Source organism: Poecilia formosa, unplaced genomic scaffold (assembly GCF_000485575.1).
Source record: "Poecilia formosa unplaced genomic scaffold, Poecilia_formosa-5.1.2 Scaffold929, whole genome shotgun sequence".
Taxonomy (NCBI): domain Eukaryota; kingdom Metazoa; phylum Chordata; class Actinopteri; order Cyprinodontiformes; family Poeciliidae; genus Poecilia; species Poecilia formosa.
The window spans coordinates 44,725-63,475 of record NW_006800868.1 but is presented as its reverse complement, the minus strand read 5'-3'; the positions used below and the strand labels follow the sequence as shown (position 1 = coordinate 63,475).

General features: G+C 45.8%; 3 protein-coding genes across 3 annotated transcripts in view; 2 read left to right on the top strand and 1 right to left on the bottom strand.

The window, feature by feature from the left end:
- The first annotated feature begins 1,717 nt into the window (after window positions 1-1,717).
- LOC103132123 (alcohol dehydrogenase 1-like) lies at window positions 1,718-5,385 on the top strand. Its single transcript, XM_007543868.2, has 9 exons — window positions 1,718-1,823; window positions 3,089-3,190; window positions 3,302-3,443; window positions 3,513-3,597; window positions 3,693-3,912; window positions 3,994-4,254; window positions 4,323-4,455; window positions 4,827-4,965; window positions 5,054-5,385. Exons 1-9 carry the CDS (start codon window positions 1,806-1,808, stop codon window positions 5,085-5,087), a joined length of 1,134 nt encoding a protein of 377 aa, XP_007543930.1. The 5' UTR covers window positions 1,718-1,805; the 3' UTR covers window positions 5,088-5,385.
- Window positions 5,386-5,591: 206 nt separating this feature from the next.
- Window positions 5,592-11,315, top strand: LOC103132124 (alcohol dehydrogenase 1-like). Its single transcript, XM_007543869.2, has 9 exons — window positions 5,592-6,570; window positions 8,420-8,521; window positions 8,611-8,752; window positions 9,134-9,221; window positions 9,322-9,541; window positions 10,173-10,433; window positions 10,505-10,637; window positions 10,771-10,909; window positions 10,983-11,315. Exons 1-9 carry the CDS (start codon window positions 6,553-6,555, stop codon window positions 11,014-11,016), a joined length of 1,137 nt encoding a protein of 378 aa, XP_007543931.1. The 5' UTR covers window positions 5,592-6,552; the 3' UTR covers window positions 11,017-11,315.
- Window positions 11,316-11,975: 660 nt separating this feature from the next.
- Window positions 11,976-18,751, bottom strand: part of metap1 (methionyl aminopeptidase 1) — an 11,196-nt gene continuing 4,420 nt past the window's right edge. Inside the window, exons 5-11 of the mRNA XM_007543865.2 lie at window positions 15,909-16,060; window positions 15,759-15,842; window positions 15,178-15,316; window positions 14,233-14,364; window positions 14,017-14,160; window positions 12,815-12,880; window positions 11,976-12,720 (exon numbers count right to left, since the gene is read on the bottom strand). Of these exons, the coding sequence (XP_007543927.1) occupies window positions 12,554-12,720; window positions 12,815-12,880; window positions 14,017-14,160; window positions 14,233-14,364; window positions 15,178-15,316; window positions 15,759-15,842; window positions 15,909-16,060 (884 nt within the window). The 3' untranslated portion in view covers window positions 11,976-12,553. The remainder of the gene's footprint in view (window positions 12,721-12,814; window positions 12,881-14,016; window positions 14,161-14,232; window positions 14,365-15,177; window positions 15,317-15,758; window positions 15,843-15,908; window positions 16,061-18,751) is intronic.

The following is an 18,751-nucleotide window of genomic DNA, read 5'->3' as shown; positions in this document are numbered from 1 at the left end:
CAGTCCGGTAAACTCCAGCAGAGTTTACCGGACTGTCAGGGGAAAACAGCAGAGAAATCCTCCAGTGTGTAGCTGACTGCTGACCTGTTCCTGCCTTCAGGCTTCAAGGGGAAGGACGGCGTTCCTCAGATGGTCAAAACTTACCTGGAGAGGAAGCTTACCTGGAGAGGAAGCTTACCTGGAGAGGAAGCTTACCTGGAGAGGAAGCTGATGGGGGACGAGTTCATCACCCACAACCTGAGGCTGGAGCAGATCAACGAAGCCGTGGAGCTGATGAAGAACGGCCGGTGGTACGACCCGAAGCCCTGCTGATAATAACACCATAAATATTCATTTTCATGGATGAAAATCTCCTGATTGTGACTTTTTTCTGTTATTCTGCAGCATCCGGACCGTGCTGAGTGTTTCTCCTCAGCAGAACCGTCGCGGGTTCAGGAGGCTGTAGGCTATCAAACCTGCAACAGAAAAACCTTACAATGGAAATTTTAATGTGAAAAACTTTTTGGATTACAGTCTCAGTTTGAAATGTGCGTGAATCAGAATAAAGGATTCATAATAAAGGCAGTTTGTTCCGATTTAGCTGAATTCTGCAGATTAAATCTCGTTTTGCTGAGAATAGTAAATCCACACAATATGCATGAATATTTGTGCTTAGAAAAGTGAATAAAACTTCATGCGAGGAGGGGAGACGTTGTCCATCAGAGATATTATTTTAGCTTCACACCATCTGGGTGGGGTCAAAGGTCATCCCAGCAGCTCTTTTATTATTTTCTGCTCTTTTATTTTAGAGGTTTCAAATTTGACAACTGCCAACAATTCATGTTTTGGAGTGAAAAACTGTCTAATAGATCAAATCATCACACTGGACGCGTTCATGTTTGCTTTATTTGGGCCGATGTTCTAAATGCACCTTCATGTCACACATTCACACATTTCTCAAAAACCGAGAGATCGAGGCGTTTTTATAGGCTAGTCTGTCCACAACCAGTCTGTCTGATGCAGATCTCTGGATTTGTGTTGTAGTGAACTCTTGGGAGAACGCGCAAGATCATCCAGGATCGTCCAGGATCGTCCAGGATCGTCCAGGATCATCCAGGATCGTCCAGGATCGTCCAGGATCATCCAGGATCGTCCAGGATCGTCCAGGATCGTCCAGGATCGTCCACACGATCCTGGATGATCCTGGAACATTTCATCTGTTACTTCCACATATTTCCAAATCTGAATTCCTCCCTGACTTTCCAGGTCAGGTCGACTCGGTTCATTTAACTCGACACATTTCCTTCTGATGCAAAGCAGCCAATAACACAAATAATAACTGACATGATAACTCCTCTTCAACAAAAAGCGATTAATTTATGCTCCAACCTGTTTTCGTTCTAAGACCACAAAAAGCTCTCCAGTGAAATAAAACTCAATACATCTAAAACTACAGCAACGCTGATCCAATACTTTCATTTGAGGGACAAACAAAGTGTTTTAAATTGAAATATTGTCCAAATCCTCTCTGGTTTCATGCAGCCTGTTGGTTTTATGGAGAACAGAGAAATGTCAGATTATATCTGATGAGAAATGAAATTGTTGCCTGAAGGCCTCCAGCTCTGATCGACTCCCTTCTGTGTTTATCTTCTTTTTTAAGCAAAAGCAAATGTTATATCTTTAGGTCCAGCCGGGTCAGTTGGGCTTTATCCAAAAACCTTTAAACCTTTTGTTTAAAATGTATCAGCGGTAAACCGTCTGACCTGAGCAGGTTAAAGTCCCAGCTTCCACCAGAGCCGCTGACATTTCGACACTCAGCAGGACAGATGGCCACAGCTGGACAGGTAAGCAGGACCTCATGTCTTTTTGACAACTAGTTTTAATTCTTCAGTCTGAGTCAAAGTTTTCATCCTGTTTTGTTACATAATGCAATGTTTGGATAAAACATTTAAAACCATTTAAGATGTTTTTTAAAGTAGCAAAGTGAGAAATCCTGCAACAAAATGCAGAAGTAAAAAAGCTAAAATCTGCATCCAGTGAAATGATCTCACTGCAGAATGCTGCAGCATAAAGCTAATATTTGCTCTGATGAGCCGACGTTAACCTGCAGGTTGTGTAAGAGTTTATCTCATGTTCCTGGTGTTACTGCACTAGATGTTTGGAAAGTAGATTTTCCATCTAATTTTGTAGCAAATGAGCCAACTTCCCATTCAGGGAAATCTTTAAGAAACCTTGAATTTTGCACTAAAATGTGTAAATTCTGTATTTAGTTCAGTTTTACTTTGCCTCTTATAAAGCTGAAATTGTTGCAGCCTCATCAGTTCTTCATAAAGGAAAATGAAAAGACAAACGTTTCATGGCTGCCCAGGAGCTGCAGCGCCGCAGCTTTAAGACACGCAGCGTCCTTCATGTTAACAGGGAGACAAACTAATCGACTTTCAGTGAAATCACTTCAAATCATAAATCTGACATAAAAACGGACAAAAACAAAAGCAAAATAAACAATTAGTGAGGAAAGATTCAAGGGCAGGATCATGAGTTTACCTTCCTTTCTAAGCAAAAGTAAATGTTATATTTTTAAGTTACATGTTTACAGGAGGCTGCACAGTGGAGCAGCTGGCAGCTCTGTTGCCTTGCAGCAAGAAGGTCCTGGGTTCGATTCCCAGCCTGGGGCTTTCTGCATGGAGTTAGCATGGAGTTAGCATGGAGTTAGCATGTTTCCCCTCTGCTTGGTGGGTTCTTCCTCCCACAGTCCAAAAACATGACTGTCAGGTTTATTGGCCTCTCCAAATTCTCCGTATGTGTGTGTGTGTGTGTGTGTGTGTGTGTGTGTGTGTGTGTGTCCTGATTGTCTCTGTGTTGCCCTGGCGATGAACTGGTGACCTGCCTCCCTGATGGGATAAGGCTGGAAGATGGATGGATATTTACAGGATATGAAAGTGTTGAAATCATCCCAGAGAAACCCTCAGATATTTAATAAATTAGTTTAAGGCTTCCTGCAACAGTCAAAGTTTACTAACTAGTTTATTTGGATCATCCAAACAGATTCAGCGCTAGCTGCTGATGCTGCTAGCTGCTGTGAGGTTCAGAGGTTTTCACCCGTCTGCAGGTCATCAGGTGCAAGGCAGCAGTAGCCTGGGAGTTCAACCAGCCTCTGGTGATCGAAGAGGTTGAGGTGGCGCCGCCTCAGGAGAAGGAGATCCGGATCAAGGTCAGAGCAAATGAAGCAAAATGTGAATAATAAAGCTAGAATCATCTGAGCCATCAAAGCTCCTGTTGAACTCTGACTGTCGTTACTGTCATTGTGTCGTTTCCTCTGCAGATCGTGGCAACAGGAGTGTGTCAGTCGGATCTGTACTTCCTGTCCAAATGTTCGAATCAGACAGCGTTCCCGGTGGTTTTTGGCCATGAAGCAGCCGGTGTGGTGGAGAGCATCGGACCCGGGGTCACAGAGTTCCAGCCGGGTCAGTAGAACCAGCCGGACCGCCTGGTTCTGCTTTAACTCTGCTGAATCTGACATGTTTGTGGTCCAGGAGACACGGTGATCCCGCTGTTCATGCCTCAGTGTCGGGAATGCCGCCTCTGCAAGAGTCCCAAGACCAATCTCTGCGTCAACGGGTGTCCGCTCGTCTCCCTGTCATTTCCAGATCTTACTGGTGCTTTTATTAGTTTATAGATCGATATGAAACTTATGGATCGTATGTTGTGTTCAGGTCGGCCGGAAAAATTGATGAGCGGAGCTTTGAGCGCTCCAGGATCAGCTGCAGGGGCAGGAAGCTGCTGCAGTTCCTGGGAACCAGCAGCTTCTCTGAGTTCACCGTGGTGAAGGAGATGTCTGTGGCCAAGATCGACCCGGCGGCGCCGCTGGACAGAGTCTGTCTGATCGGCTGCGCCATCTGCACCGGCTACGGAGCGGCCGTCAATACCGCCAAGGTGCCCAAACACGACCCTCACTGTCCAGACCGCTCAGGTTAGAGAGGGAAACCGTCAACGGCTTTAATCCATGACCTCCAGGTGGAAGCGGGCTCCAGCTGCGCCGTGTTCGGTCTGGGAGCCGTGGGCCTGGCTGCCGTCATGGGCTGCAAGGCGGCAGGAGCCAGCAGGATCATCGCCATCGACATCAACCCGGACAAGTTTGAGAAAGCCAAGGTGTTGGGAGCCACTGATGTGGTGAACCCCAACGACCACAGCAGACCCATCCAGCAGCTGCTGCAGGAGATGACCGGCGGCGGAGTGGACTTCTCCTTCGAATGCATCGGGAATGTGGAGGTCATGGTGAGGGTCAGGGTCTCACGGTGTGTGAATGCCGAGGGCAGACTGATGAGTGATGTGTTTACATGCAGCGCAGCGCCTTGGAGTCATGCGCCCCCGGCTGGGGGGTCAGCGTGATCGCCGGCTGGACCGACATGGAGAACTTCAGCGCCCCGCCCATCCACCTCATGACTGGACGGAAATGGACGGGAACTCTGTTTGGAGGTGAGAAATGGATCTCAGCATCAGAACCAGCAGCTTCTGGAGTTAGCTTTAGCATTAGCTAACGGTAAACCGCTCCTCACATCAGGAGACACTGATTAACCAATCAGAAGCTCCTGAAGCCATGACATCATCACTGTTTTAATGACTCTGCATTAGAAACAATTTAATGCAGAATTTCTCTAATTATTTTAGCGCTTAGCAACAATAAATCATTTTGTTGAAAAAGTTTGGAGGTTTAAAGGTGTCTGTAAATATGTGGTTTCAGATTGATTTTGGTTAATTTTCGTCATGCTCAGCCCCCCGTATATTTCAGTCTGGACACAGCCCTATTCTTAAAGGGACAGTACCTGATGATGCTTCCTCTGCTGCAGGGTTTAAAGGGAAAGACGGCGTTGCTCAGATGGTCAAAGCTTACCTGGACAGGAAGCTGATGGTGGACGAGTTCATCACCCACAACCTGAGGCTGGAGCAGATCAACGAAGCCGTGGAGCTGATGAAGAACGGCCGGTGGTACGACCCGAACTCCTGCTCAGGTTAACGCCAGATATTCACTTCCTGGGTCAAACTGTCCTGACTGGATGTTCCTGTGTCTCTGCAGCATCCGGGCCGTGCTGAGCGTTTCTCCTCAGTGACGTCATCGAGTGTCTGTCCAGGAACGTTTCCATCCTGACCCACAGATCCTCCTGCTGACGTTACAAAATAAACAGCTGACCTGGATTCTGCCTTAGACTGACTCTATGTTTCTAGTTCTAGTTTAATCTTTTGCAGAACGTATCTAGAAGCTGATTTCTCGTTTTGTCTCGTTTTATCTTCAGACAAATCTTCTAAATAACAATCATGTCAGCAGTTCAGTCTGATAACAATCTGATGAATCCTAAATGATGAAATGTGATCTTTGTCAAACTGATGATAAAGTAAAACTAAACATTCTTCTTTTAATTTTGGTTTATTAGTTTGATTATTGAGTTCAATTATTTCTTGTGACTTTTTCTTTTATTTTTACGGCTTTATTATAATAAAACTCGGATTATTTGGACTTTCTGTCGTAAAACTTTATTCTTGAAATTTTTCTTGTTTGACTTTTTCCAGCAGTCTGACTTTTTACTCATTACAAATTTATTCTACTTTTTCTTAATATGACTATTATACAACTTTATACTTGTAAGATTATGACTTAATTCTCATATTTGCTTCTTAGTCTTGCCCTAATACTCTGTTATACTTTAATATTGAAAACTGCTGTTAATGTGTAACAATATTTCCACAGCTGCAGAAATGTCTAAATTATGTTTAAATCAGAAATTTATCAACATGATTTTTCAGCTGTGAAGTTTTTCCAACCAGTTTCTCGTCAGTAGTCACAAAGTTTGCTTCTACCTTGGGCCGGCCCAAGGCTGTCATAAAGCAGAGATAAACTTTCACCTGGCTCAGAAATAAATCATTTACAGTCACTTTACTCTCTCAAGCCAAAGTTCATTTCTTCAAACTTGATAAGCAGCAAAGTAAATTAAATCCTCTGGTTGATCAGTGGAGAGAGGGATGGAGCTAAAAACTCATTTAAAATCCTTCACATAAACAAGATTTATTGTTTTATAACGGCTTCGTTCCTGAGGGAAAATAAAGATTCAACCAGCAGATCAAATGAAATGGTTTGTTTAAGGAATCACGTGATGACTTTAATAATCTAATGTTATGAAAGTCTGACCTCTCCGGGTTAGATACTGTTTGCTGCAGCGGCTCAGGAGCCCGTCTGGTTATCATCTTTATAATTATTATCGTTCTGCTGTCTGAGTCTCACTAAAAGCTTTAATCTGATCGCTTCATGACTTCCGGATCTTATTTCTCGTTTCATTCTGGTTTTAAACAAACTCAACTGATTTTCACCAGTGACTGGAGCACGTTTTCCTTAAAGGACTTTTTCTTCCTCTTTCTGCTGGAGCGTCTCGTGTGAAGGTGAGACCCGCCCCGCCCGGACCGGACCGGACCGGACCGGACCCGCATGGCAGCTGCAGGTTAAAGTCCCTGTTCGTGAGCCAGACTGTACGGATCCTCTGTTCCTTCGCTGCTGAATCTCTGGGATCAATCAATCAATCAACCATGTCCACAGCTGGGAAGGTGAGAGGAACCACACAACCACCTGAACGGTCCGCGTATTTTCAGGCTGGTCGTTTTTTCGTTTGACATGAAAAGTGAAAAAATTATAGACTCGTTTTTTCGTTTATTAAACCAAAAGCGGAGGTCGGATAACGGCTCAGCTCGGCTCGTATTCCGATTCCCATTTAGTGCACCAAATGGAAAACACGGAGCTGTCCGTTTCGATTTTTATTATTTCATTTTTGACAAGCGGTTTGAACCGGAAGTTGTCTCTGTGCAGGAGAGTTGACTCCAAATTAATTACATGCCAAATCGGCAAGTAACTAATTTGGTCATGACACCTTCACACAGAAAGCCTTAAACTCCTACTTTGTTTACTATGTGAAGCTAATGGCTAAATGCAGCTTCCGGTTCAGTAAATGGCTAAAGGGCTAGTCCGCCCAATTTTTACCAACCTTTAATCTGCTCTGATTTAAAAAGACGCTCAAACCGTGACTAGAACATTCTGCCCGTCATTTAAACCCTTTAGTTTTTCCTTTCTGAATAACACACCAATTATAATCCGGTATGTCATGAACAAGCATGGGGAAAAGGTTATCCAAAATGTAAAAATGTATCTATTTCTACCAGGTAGGAAATGTTCGAAATAATGTGCCAATTAGATTATTAAAAACTAAATAAATGTTTGCATATGGAAGAAGATTTTGGAAAGAAAACAGGTCATCATTCTGACTTTAATCTCAGAATTTGAACTTTAATCTAAAAAAAATAATAATCTTGCACATCAGTTGGTGTTATGAAAATGTTACCGGCTCCTTGTCATCTTCTGTGGTTTAACACCTCACAATAAATTTTCAGTCTTTTATAAGTATGACTGTCCAATATGAAATGAAAACCTTTGTCCCCTTCATGACACTATTTACTTATAACTGATAACATCTAATCAGTCAGTTGAAACTGATGAGTTATAAGTAAATAATGAACAACTTGTGAGTTGATTCTTTCCATTATTTCTTAGCTCTGGATTTATAAGCAAGAAACATTAAAATAATTATTTCATATTTAATTTGTATCAACCTGTATGTAGTCAGAGCTTTAAACTCAAATCTTACAAAAATAAATGTCAAACTGTTTTTCATAAAAATGTATTTATAACAATAACATACAAGCAGATATTCAGCCAATGTTTGGGGAATCATGAAAAAATATTCCTATAGTTTATGTATATAAAAGATGAGGAGACGGTGAAGAAGACGATGGGGAGGAAGAGGATCACTGGGAGATTCTGGGAAGCTGCATCCAAACCTGGAGCTGAGGCCTCTCCTCTGAGAGCCGCCTGCATGAAACAATGAAAAATTAATAATAATAAAAAACAGTGGTGAGAGCCAGCTTTTATTTTGGTAGTCCACTTCCGGTTACCGCAAGTGAATATGAGTGATAGCTAAAAATTTAGTTTAATTGATTTAGTTTGTAAACAAAACTTTTAGTTAGCTAACTAGCTCCAAACTAAATTAGCTTTGAGCTAAAAACTGTTTGGAGTTAATTAATGTAGTTTGGTGATGTATATTTAGCTTTCTAACTAAATACTTGGTGAACTAGTTAAACTTTTAGTTAACTAACTAAATAAATATTGAAATCCATAACAAAATATTGCAAGCTACATATTTAGTTTTTTTTAGCTAGCTAACTAAATATTTGGTTTTAAACTAAAAACATTTATAAATGAATAAAAAGTATGATTAAAATATGCCTGAAAAACGAACCTCCATTTGTTCTCTGACTGGCTAAACCACCCAAACAATCAGCAGCTCATTCTGCGCAGGATCTCAGTGATGATGCATAATAACGGACTGTTCTGTTGGGCTGTCAGGTCATCAGATGCAGGGCGGCGGTGTCCTGGGCGCCCAACACGCCGGCCACCATCGAGGAGATCGAGGTGGCTCCTCCGCAGGCCGGTGAGGTCCGCATCAAGGTGGGAGTCGCCTCTTCTGTCATCAGAAGGACATTGGTAAGGCTGAAGCCCCCTGACATGGCCGTTGTCATGGTTACTTCCTGGCACAGATAGTGGCGACCTCAGTGTGCCACTCGGACCTGTACCACCTGCTGGAAAGCATGACCGAAGACGGCTTCCCCACGGTCCTGGGCCACGAGGGCGCCGGCATCGTGGAGAGTGTCGGACCTGGAGTCACCGAGTTTCAGCCTGGTCAGTCCAAACATGGTGGACAGGAAGCTGATGTTTATGAGACTCTAACCAACCAGTCAACAGGTCACCTGCTGCTGCCTCAACTCCTCCCTTCCTGGAGAACCGGCGGGTTTCTGCCCAGAACCCGCCACCCTTCTAGGAGACGCCATGTAAAACGTAGAGTCGCAAATTAATATCGATAATTTGGGTCATTTAGATTGTCAGAAGAGGATAAGAATGCGTCTCGTTTGTCACCATGTCAATCATTCATTACTATATCATAGTTCCTAAATAAATGTTAAGTTTGCAAGCTAAATATTTAGTACACAAATTAAATATTTAGCTTGTACCTAAACGTATAGCTTCAGAGTAAATATTTAGTGTCTCCTTTTGGTCTCCCAGGAGACAAGGCGATTCCTCTTTTCCTCTGCCAGTGTAAGGAATGTCGGTTCTGTAAGAGTCCGAGGACCAACCAGTGTGAGAGAGCATGGTGAGACTGGCCTGCTGCGCTCCATCCTCAGCCTCTTCTGGTGGCATTTTCCCAGTAAAGGACAAACACAGCTCTTTATCTCATTAACTGTCTTGATCAGGACCAGAATTCGTCAAGAAATTATGGCCGGAGTGGAGTCCAGGTTCACCTGTAAGGGGAAGAGGATCCACCAGTTCATGGGAACCAGCACCTTCTCTGAGTACACCGTCATCAACCAGATCGCTGTGACCAAGATCGACCCCGCGGCTCCTCTGGACAAGGTCTGCCTGCTGGGCTGCGGGATCTGCACCGGCTACGGAGCCGCGGTGAACACCGCCAAGGTGGGACGCCACAGGGACCCGAGAGCCGGGGCCGCACTGCCACTAGTCCGCTAACAGCGCAGAGAACGTTTTACTTAGCGCACTTAGCTTCCCCTAAATTACATTTTCCAGGTAAATTCTAAAGTACTAATTAATTCAGCTGTTTGTAAAACTTTCAGTTAAGTAAAGTTTGACATTAGTTAAGAAGTGTTATTCATTGGAAAATAAAACTTTCTTGTTTCTTGGTTTTAAAGAGTTAAACTGGAACATCTAACTCTTAAAGTATGTAGACGTCATGCTTTTACTTTGAAGTGAGTCAAGACTTTAATAGTAATAATGATGCGACCCGCTCTGGACACATCCTGGATACCAACAACCATGTAGCTTTAGCTTCTGCTAAATATTGTGTTAGTATTGTACCTGAGTGTTTGCTTAAGCTAAATAATACGTTGTATAGTACTTTACCATTAGCTTACACTAAATAATATGTTTAGCATAAGGCTGGCGGCATAAGCTGTTAGCATTTGCTAAGCTAACACATTCAGTTTTAATGTTTTGTCCAATAACAGGCCATGAGATTAACTCTGTTCTGTTTAATCCGGTCCCAGATGGCAGAAGTCTGGGATTACTTTGTGTTTCCGTGTGTGTCCAGGTGGAAGCGGGCTCCAGCTGCGCCGTGTTCGGTCTGGGAGCCGTGGGCCTGGCTGCCGTCATGGGCTGCAAGGCGGCAGGAGCCAGCAGGATCATCGCCGTCGACATCAACCCGGACAAAGCAGAGAAGGCCAAAGAGTTGGGCGCCACCGACTTCCTGAACCCAAAAGACCACAGCCAGCCCGTCCATGAGGTGATCTCTGGCATGACCGGAGGAGGGGTGGACTTCTCCCTGGAGTGCGTGGGGAACGTGGAGGTCATGGTGAGGGACCGATGCTCTGTGTTAGTCTGGAGAGCGGAACCGGGCTGACCGTGTTCTGCTGGTCCGTCCAGCGCAGCGCCTTGGAGTCCAGCATGGAGGCCTGGGGCGTCAGCGTGGTGGTCGGCTGGACCGACATGTTCGACATCGCCATCCGACCGCGCCACCTGATCTGCGGGCGGACCTGGAAGGGCTCCATGTTTGGAGGTGAGCCTGTCTCTGGTTCTGCTCTGGTTCTGCTGACGGTCATGCTGATGACAGCAGCTGTACACGAGTCTTTCACCAGATTACAGTCAGCTTCAAATGTTCTGATCCGTTTGGACCGGATTCTCCGCCTCAGGGTTTAAAGCTAAAGACGGCGTGGCGGGGATGGTGAGAGCCTTCCTGGAGAAGAAGGTGAAGCTGGACGAGTTCATCAGCCACAACATGGCGCTGGAGCAGGTCAACGACGCCATAGAGCTGATGCGGAACTCCCAATGGTACCGACCCGGTTCATCGCCAACATGCTTACACAGCAGCAGCTGCTCAGTTATTCCTGTGTTTGCTCCACAGCGTCCGGGTCGTCATGAAGGTTTCTCCTGAGTAGAACCAGAGCCGGTCCTGATGTTTGGTTTTATTCTGGGTTTTTATCCTCAGCGCTCCGTCTGCTGGAACATGACGAGGTCCGTCAGCCTCACTGTGCCACTGTTTCAGGGAGGCACAGGAAACGTACAGATTACCTGCATCAAGCAGCCAGAGGAAACCCTGAGTGTTTCTCAGCTTGAGTCAGAGCTGGGATGGAGACGCAGAAACATCTCAGAAGAAATGATCACATTAATCAATAATACACCGGAAATGAACCGTTTTCCAGTGAATGATTGCACATTAAAAAGATGAAACATTGAATTTGTGTTTGAGTTGGAATTTTCATATATGGAGGACTGATCCTGCCACAGTTGGCAATAAAAATAAAAGGCTTGATAAAGTAATATGGAAAATGCTGCATCCAAAAACAAAATCTCAACTTCGAGCTTGGATATAGATGTTGACCAATAGAAGCTGACTGGATTGAAAACACAAAATCTAAATAGACAAAAATCAATGTAAAAAATAAAATAAAAAAGAATATTGAGGAAAATAAATCAAGGAAGCCAATTAACACAATAATATTGGAAATAAAGTGGAAAACTGAGTAATAGTAATTTAATACTGTTGATACATTTGTCAAACTGTATAATCAAATCATTTCTATTTTGTTTGCCAATTTTGACAGGATTGGTTCTCCACATAAACACGTCACACTGTATACTCATAAGTTGGGAAAGTTTTTATTTGATGTTCCTTATTCCATTTTAGTTGATCTAGTCATTAATTTCTATTTTGTTTGCCAATTTTGACAGGATTGGTTCTCCGAATAAACAAAAAATAAATTGCTTTACGTCACACAGTATAATCGAATAAGTTGGGAAAGTTAGAAGCTGATAAATCCTGGTTATTTTTCCTGGAGCATGACCTCCAGTCTGCCGATCCGGTTTGGATCTCTGGACAAACCGAGCCACACGGAGCTACAGAAGAGTCATTTATTACTCCATCAGAAGTACAAAGACTGCAGAGAAACAACGACGGCATCCAGGTGATGCAGGATGAAGGTGAGACAAGCAGGTCAGAGGTCACACATCCACACGTTAAGGCTCGTTTTGCTACACCAGAGCTCATGGTACCAGAACCTCCGTCATGCAGCAGCTGCATCGTAAGCTAAGCTAGCTCGGGATGGCCGTTTGATGATGGTTTGAGTTAAAGCTGCAGCTCTGCGCCACATTCTGCTCTGGAAATAAAGATTTAAACTCAGCTGCCTCTCCAAACCTAAACTCATTCTTTTGGGACTTTTCCAGAACTTTCCAGGAACTTTTTCTACCTGGAGAAGAACCTCGAGGAAGGTTCTGGCAAAGCGTGGGTGAACTTCATAAATATCTGCTTCCTCCTGACGACTCTGACCAAACTGAGAAAACTTTACAGACACATTCCAGAACTTCCACTTCATCTGAGGAACCCATTTTAATTCAGAGTTTCCTTTGAGCTGTGAGTGAGTTTGCGGTGCTGGGCGTCTGGTCGGGTCCAGTCCTGGGCGCCGGTTCCAGCGGCGCCTACATCTGGGCCAGGAAGTGAGCGCGGCCGTTGTCCTCCAGCCGGCGCGTCAGAACCTCACAGCCCGTCTCCGTCACCAACAGGGTGTGCTCGAACTGGGCTGACCGTTTCCCGTCCCGGGTCACCGCCGTCCAGCCGTCGGGCCACGTCTCATCCTGCCAGCCGCCTGGACACACACACACACGCACACACACACACACACAACAGGCATTAGCCAGAGTCGGACTGCCGTCCTGCAGGCGACCCACAGCGTCACTCACCCTCACAGATCATTGGCTCGATGGTGAACACATGACCCGGCTTCATGACCCCAACCGCTTTGTTTTCTGGGGAAAAAGACAGAAATGAGGGTGATGGAAAGAGTCCCAACCAGATTCTGTATGGCAGGCCGTTATAGCATGAAATCCACTTCATCAGAAATCAAACATGTTAGTTCATTATAGGGGCAGTAATACAAGTTTTCCATTTTAAAGAACAATCCAGTAACTATGTTACTCTCAGTTATTATAAAAATCATTCAACTATCGAATACAACTTTACTTCCTGATTTAGCACTTTAAATTGGGCCTCTGTCTCTTTAAAACCTCCTTCTCTGCCTGAAGCTCCACCTCCAGGAAGTCATCCCAACATGGCTCCTCTGTTAACCCTTTAATGGTTTTACCAGCCTCGCTCTGAGCAGCAGCTCCGATAATGACCTCAGCAGCTCCATCAGCTGTTTGCTAATTGCTGCTGGCTAGTCTGAAGGAGCTGAGAGGGGGAGGAGCTGCGCCTCGAGGGCGGGGCTAGGTCCACCCAGGCATTTTGCACAGCTGAATGGTTGCCATGTAAACAAAGTATTTCTCAAACATGACAGAATCAAAGAAACACTGCAGGTTTGTTTATGACGAGGGAAAAACATTAAAATATGATGAAAGATCAAAAAGTTGATTTTACATGATATTGGCCCTTTAAGATATCTCTAATTAAATTCTGGCTAAACAAGAAACACAAATTTAGTCATTTTCAGCTCGAGGAAGCAGACTTTAAAATCTTGAGTGAAATTAGTGATATGAAGGGAGAGACTACATCAAAGCACTCCTCTTGTATCCACCATGTTTTTCACTTTGGTTTCATGATAAACAGGACAGAAAACATCCAGATTTCTGAAGACTGAAATTGACTGAAAATCTGACATTTTCAGACAATTTTATGCAGAAAACCCCAAATTCTGCAGGCAACTGATCGGACAGCACAGTGGCATCACATGGGTCTTTCTTAATTCAGATATAAAATATTCATGGCTGGGCCTTTAAAGCGTTTAAGATTTTAACTCACTCTCAACAAAGTTTTTGAACTGAAGATGTTGCATATTTTGTCAATATGTTTTGATAAAAAATGCGTGTAATAAAATTCATTTTCAGATTTGTGGAATGTGGTGATTTCATGTTAAACTGGCCTGCCGTAGCTTCCCGCTGCGACTCACTGGCGTAATGTGGGACGTTGGGCGCCGTGTGGAAAAGCCGGTGGATGCCGTGGCCGCAGTAGCTGCGCACCACGGAGAAGCCGTTGGCCTGAGCGTGCTTCTGGATGATGTTCCCCAGCTCCCGGTAGCGCACCCCGGGCTTCACTGTGGGCGGGGGCGACACTAGGGTCAGACACCATCAGACACCAAACACACGGCAGCGGAGCGCCTTCATACCCGAGTCGATGGCTTGCATCAGGCATTCGTACGTCGTCTGCACCAGCCTCTTGGCTCCTTCCTCCACCTCGCCCACGAAGAAGGTCTCATTCAGATCGCCATGGAAACCGTTATGGTAGACGGTGATGTCCACTGCGGAAGACAAACATGTCCAACTCAATTAGGGTAAAATCAATTAACCAGATCAATCAATTACTGGAATAACTGTCGACTAATTTAGTAATGGATTGATCGTTAACTGGAGGATGCAGACTGTAAAAACAATCTGCATCCTTTGCAACAAATGATGAAGGGTTTACTAAAGGAATGCTGTTGTAAAACATTTATTTCTCATTTTAAAAAGGAATTATTTGTTCATTTGCATCTTTTAATCAGTTCCTCCTCGACTTTGGGATTGTTGTGATTTTTTCCCAGTCAAACTCACTGATTTTGTGGTTCTACATTTCTGCTAAATGTGAATTTTCTAACTCGTCACTTGAAGTCAGGCTGAGACGGCAGAGTAGTAGAGTAAATACTGCCACCTGCAGGTGGGAGTTGGAGTCACTTCAACCCAAAGTTTTCAAACACTTTTGCAATAATCTCAGAATTAATCATTACTGTGAAAAAATGCTGCCATTTGTTGATTTTGGTGAAAAACTGGTCAGACTGAGTGATATATTTATTATGTATACAAAAAGGCTCAAGAGGAAAGTTAAAAATGAAAAATCTGCATAATGTGGAAATCTTTTATCCGATTAATCATCAGAAGCTGCAGAAAGGAGGATCTGCCATGTGGGGGGGTCTGACTGAAGGATAATGAAACGATCCGTCTTGTCAGAGCGGCGGGAGACGAGTGGCAGCAGAGAGCGGCTAAAACTGGATGAAACATTCATCATCAGAGAGACCGTTCATCATTAATACCCCCTGATCCTCCCCAATGCCCCTCCCATGCCCCGCCCAGCAGACCGTTGAGGATGTCTCCGTCCTGCAGAGCTCTCCGGTCCGGGATGCCGTGGCAGATCACCTCGTTGACAGACGTGCAGCAGGACTTGGGGAAGTTGTAGTAGTTGAGAGGAGACGGGTAGCACTTCCTCGCCACGCAGGCCTGGAACACACAGAACCAGCAGCTGGTGGGCGCCGACCCAGCAGAACCAGCAGCAGAACCAGCAGTGGCTGCATCAGAGCAGAGCCACGTAGAACCGATCAGAGCTTTCATTACTGATCAGCTGTTATGATGACGGCGCTCTGAGATGCTCTCAGCAGACAGATAATGTGAACATAAAGCCGCTCAGACGTTAGCAGGTTTCCCTCTGGGGAGCCGTCCTGCTGCAGCCTGAAGCCAAATCTGTGAAAACACGACGCAGCTGATGCTAATGAAAGAGCTTAGCTGCTGATTCACCTGGAAGCTGAGGAAACGTCTGAGCAGCTTCTCTCTCCCTCTTCATTTCCAGCATGACCTGAAATCTGCTGGTAGTTTTCTATGTTTCTGTCTCCGTGTGACTCAGCAGAAGGAAATCGTTCTGCTCTGCGTGTTTCTGCTGCCATACCAGATGAACGGCGTGGTCAATCTCCTCCGTCGTGACGCCCGGCTTCACCATCAGGGCGGCGATGTCCAGGACTTCCCGCGCCAGCTGCACAGAGGTTAGAGGTCAGAGCACATCTTCACACAGTGAGAGGTCAGAGGTCGGCGGAGTTACCTTGCACACCACTCTCATGCCTTCGATGTCCTCAGGAGACAGGATCTTGATCTGAGACGTCCCCTTCAGGAACTGTTCGGACTCAGACATCCCTGTGGGATAGAGACAACCACCATCAGTCAACATGACCTCTGGACGACCTCTAAGAGCAGCTGCTGGTCGTCCTCTCAGACACACAGCAGGGCTTCAGTAACTCTGACTCAATCACAGCTGAAGGACTCATCAGTTACACTGTAAACAGGCATTACAATAAAATCTTTACTGAGTTTTACCTTCTGTGGCGCCTGACTCCTGCCACCTTAGAGAGGTTAAACAATTATTAGAGACCAAACTACATGAACTACAGCATAAGCAGGAACTACCAGAAAGCAAAGCAAGGATCCCAACAGGCAGATTTCCTACAGCAACCTGAACGCAACACTCTGCAGTTTCAACCTTCCAGGCTCAGATTTTAGTTTAATCTGTTTTTCAGACTGAAATGTTAAACGTTCGCCTGATGAACCGACAGAAGACAAGTCAGTTTCTATGGGTTCATCATTCACTTCAGTCCAGTGAATGATGAACTCCGGGCCACTCCAATCCAATTCCAGTCAGTTTGCCTAGTCAAAGTCCGGTTGGGTTGGTCAGGTGCGAACGCCAATCGACCTCTGACCTCTAGTCCTCCAAAAATCAGTCTGGGTTCGGTTTGAATGTGAACGCCAAGCGGACCAGTGACCGCTCCAAAAGCAGGAAGTGGACTACAGCACAGGGCATTCTGGGTAAATACAACCAAAGCTAACGTGCTAGCCTAGCACTAGCAGCAGAAATGCTAGTGCTAGGCCAGCATTTCTTTAGCCAAAGACTAAAGAGAAATCCTCCAACCGCTAAAATCTGACGCCTCCATCTTGTTTCCATCTGGTGAAGAAGGAAGTTGCTCTCAGTGTCTTCAGAGGTTCTTGTGTCATTTCCTTCAGGGGTTCTTGGTGCAGCGCCCCCACAGGCCAGGAGGGGAACAGGTTGGTTTGACAGAGCAGAGAGAAAGAGAACCGCAGCAGCTCGAGGTGGAACAGATATTCTGGTTCCAGTAGAACCGGTCGACCGGACCACCAGGAGGAAACAGACAGAGTCCCTGCAGGATTTCCTGTGTCTTCCAGCTGAAGATCCAGGAAACGCTGGAGGAACTGCGTTCCTGGGAGCGCTTTGGGATTCTCCTGGTAGGACAGGCGGCTGGAGAGAGAGAGGGAAGTCTGGAAAGGTGACATGAAAATGAAGTCGGGTTTTCGTGTTCTGGAAGACTTTGAGATGTGGAAACTGTTTAAAGACCGAGTTGAAACCCTTCATAAAGCTCCAGCAATTCAGAATGTTATTAATATAATATGAAGCAAGAAAACCAAAAGAACCGTTTCAGTTTATAGTTCAGAGATTGGTGCAGAGTGTTTTCTGTAAAGCTACGGGGAGAAATAATAATATGTCTTCTAATGAATGCAGAGCTAACAGAAAGCGAGCCTCAGCAGACTGGAGCAGCACATGAAGAGCTTATAGCGAGCAGGCGTCTCGTTGTGACAGCTCTTCCAGCCTGAAACCTAAACAGAAGAAGCATGAAAGCTCCTGGTGGCGCCATGAATAACTGGCTGCTCCTGCAGGGCTGCGCTCAGCTGCAGCTCTAATGACACTCACTCTGCCGAGTCCGACTGCAGCGGGAGGAACGGGAAAACACGAGCAGTTTTACTCAAAAACAGCCGTTTGGCCCAAACGGGCCTCATTAATCATTGATTACGTCCAGCGCCCAGCAGGACGCTGCAGGTTGAGCGGTTGCTTAGGAACAGAGCGCTTCAGAGCACCTGCATGTAAAATACGGCCTCATAGCACTCCGGCTGGCTTTCTGAAACATTAGTCCGCGTTAACAAACAGTCGGCTCCGAAGGGAGACGGTAACCATGGCTACCTGAGTACGGATGGATCTGTGGGTACAAAGGTTGCCATGGCTACGGCTCAGCCCATAAATAAACCCAATGTGAAGCGACACAAGATGGTCCGATCAGAAACCAAAGGCAGCCGCGGGGTTAACCGTCCTGATGGAGAACACCGAACCGACCGGACCCGACCAGATCCGGCCCGACTGGACCAGACCCGACCGGACCAGACCAGATCCAGACCCGACCGGACCAGACCCGACCAGATCCGACTTGACCGGATCCGACTTGACCGGATCCGATCCGACTGGACCAGACCTGACCGGACTGGACTCAACCGAATCCGACCCGACCAGATCCGACTTGACCGGATCCGACATGACCAGACCAGACCGACTGGACCAGACCCGACCGGATCCGACCTGACCAGACCAGACCGGATCCGACCCGACCAGACCAGACCAGACCGGATCCGACCCGACCAGACCGGATCCGACCCGACCAGACCAGACCGACCGGACCAGACCCAACCGGACCCGACTCAACCGAATCCGACCCGATCGGATCCGACCCGACCAGACGAGGAACTGTGTGGTTCCATCTGGCCCGGGTCCAGAGCCCGGACAGTTGGGTTAAACTGGTTCGGTTCTGAACACAAACAAATTGCAGCTAACTCCCTGTGGCGCTCGCCCCGCTAATGTGGGCGGAGCCAAAATACTCAGAGGCGTGGCCAAGAGTGGCTATGGTCCGGATGACAGAAGCCCTGTTGCCAACTTAGCAACTTTGTTGCTATACTCAGCAACTTTTTTTTCTTTCAGAAAAGCAACTAGAAACAAATCTAGCAACTTATCAAAACATGGGGCCAGTTACAGTTTAGAGCCTGAGCATCAGGTTTTAGCAGTCCACTTAGAGCATTCAGAGGAAAAGACATCAGTTAGGATGATAATGACCA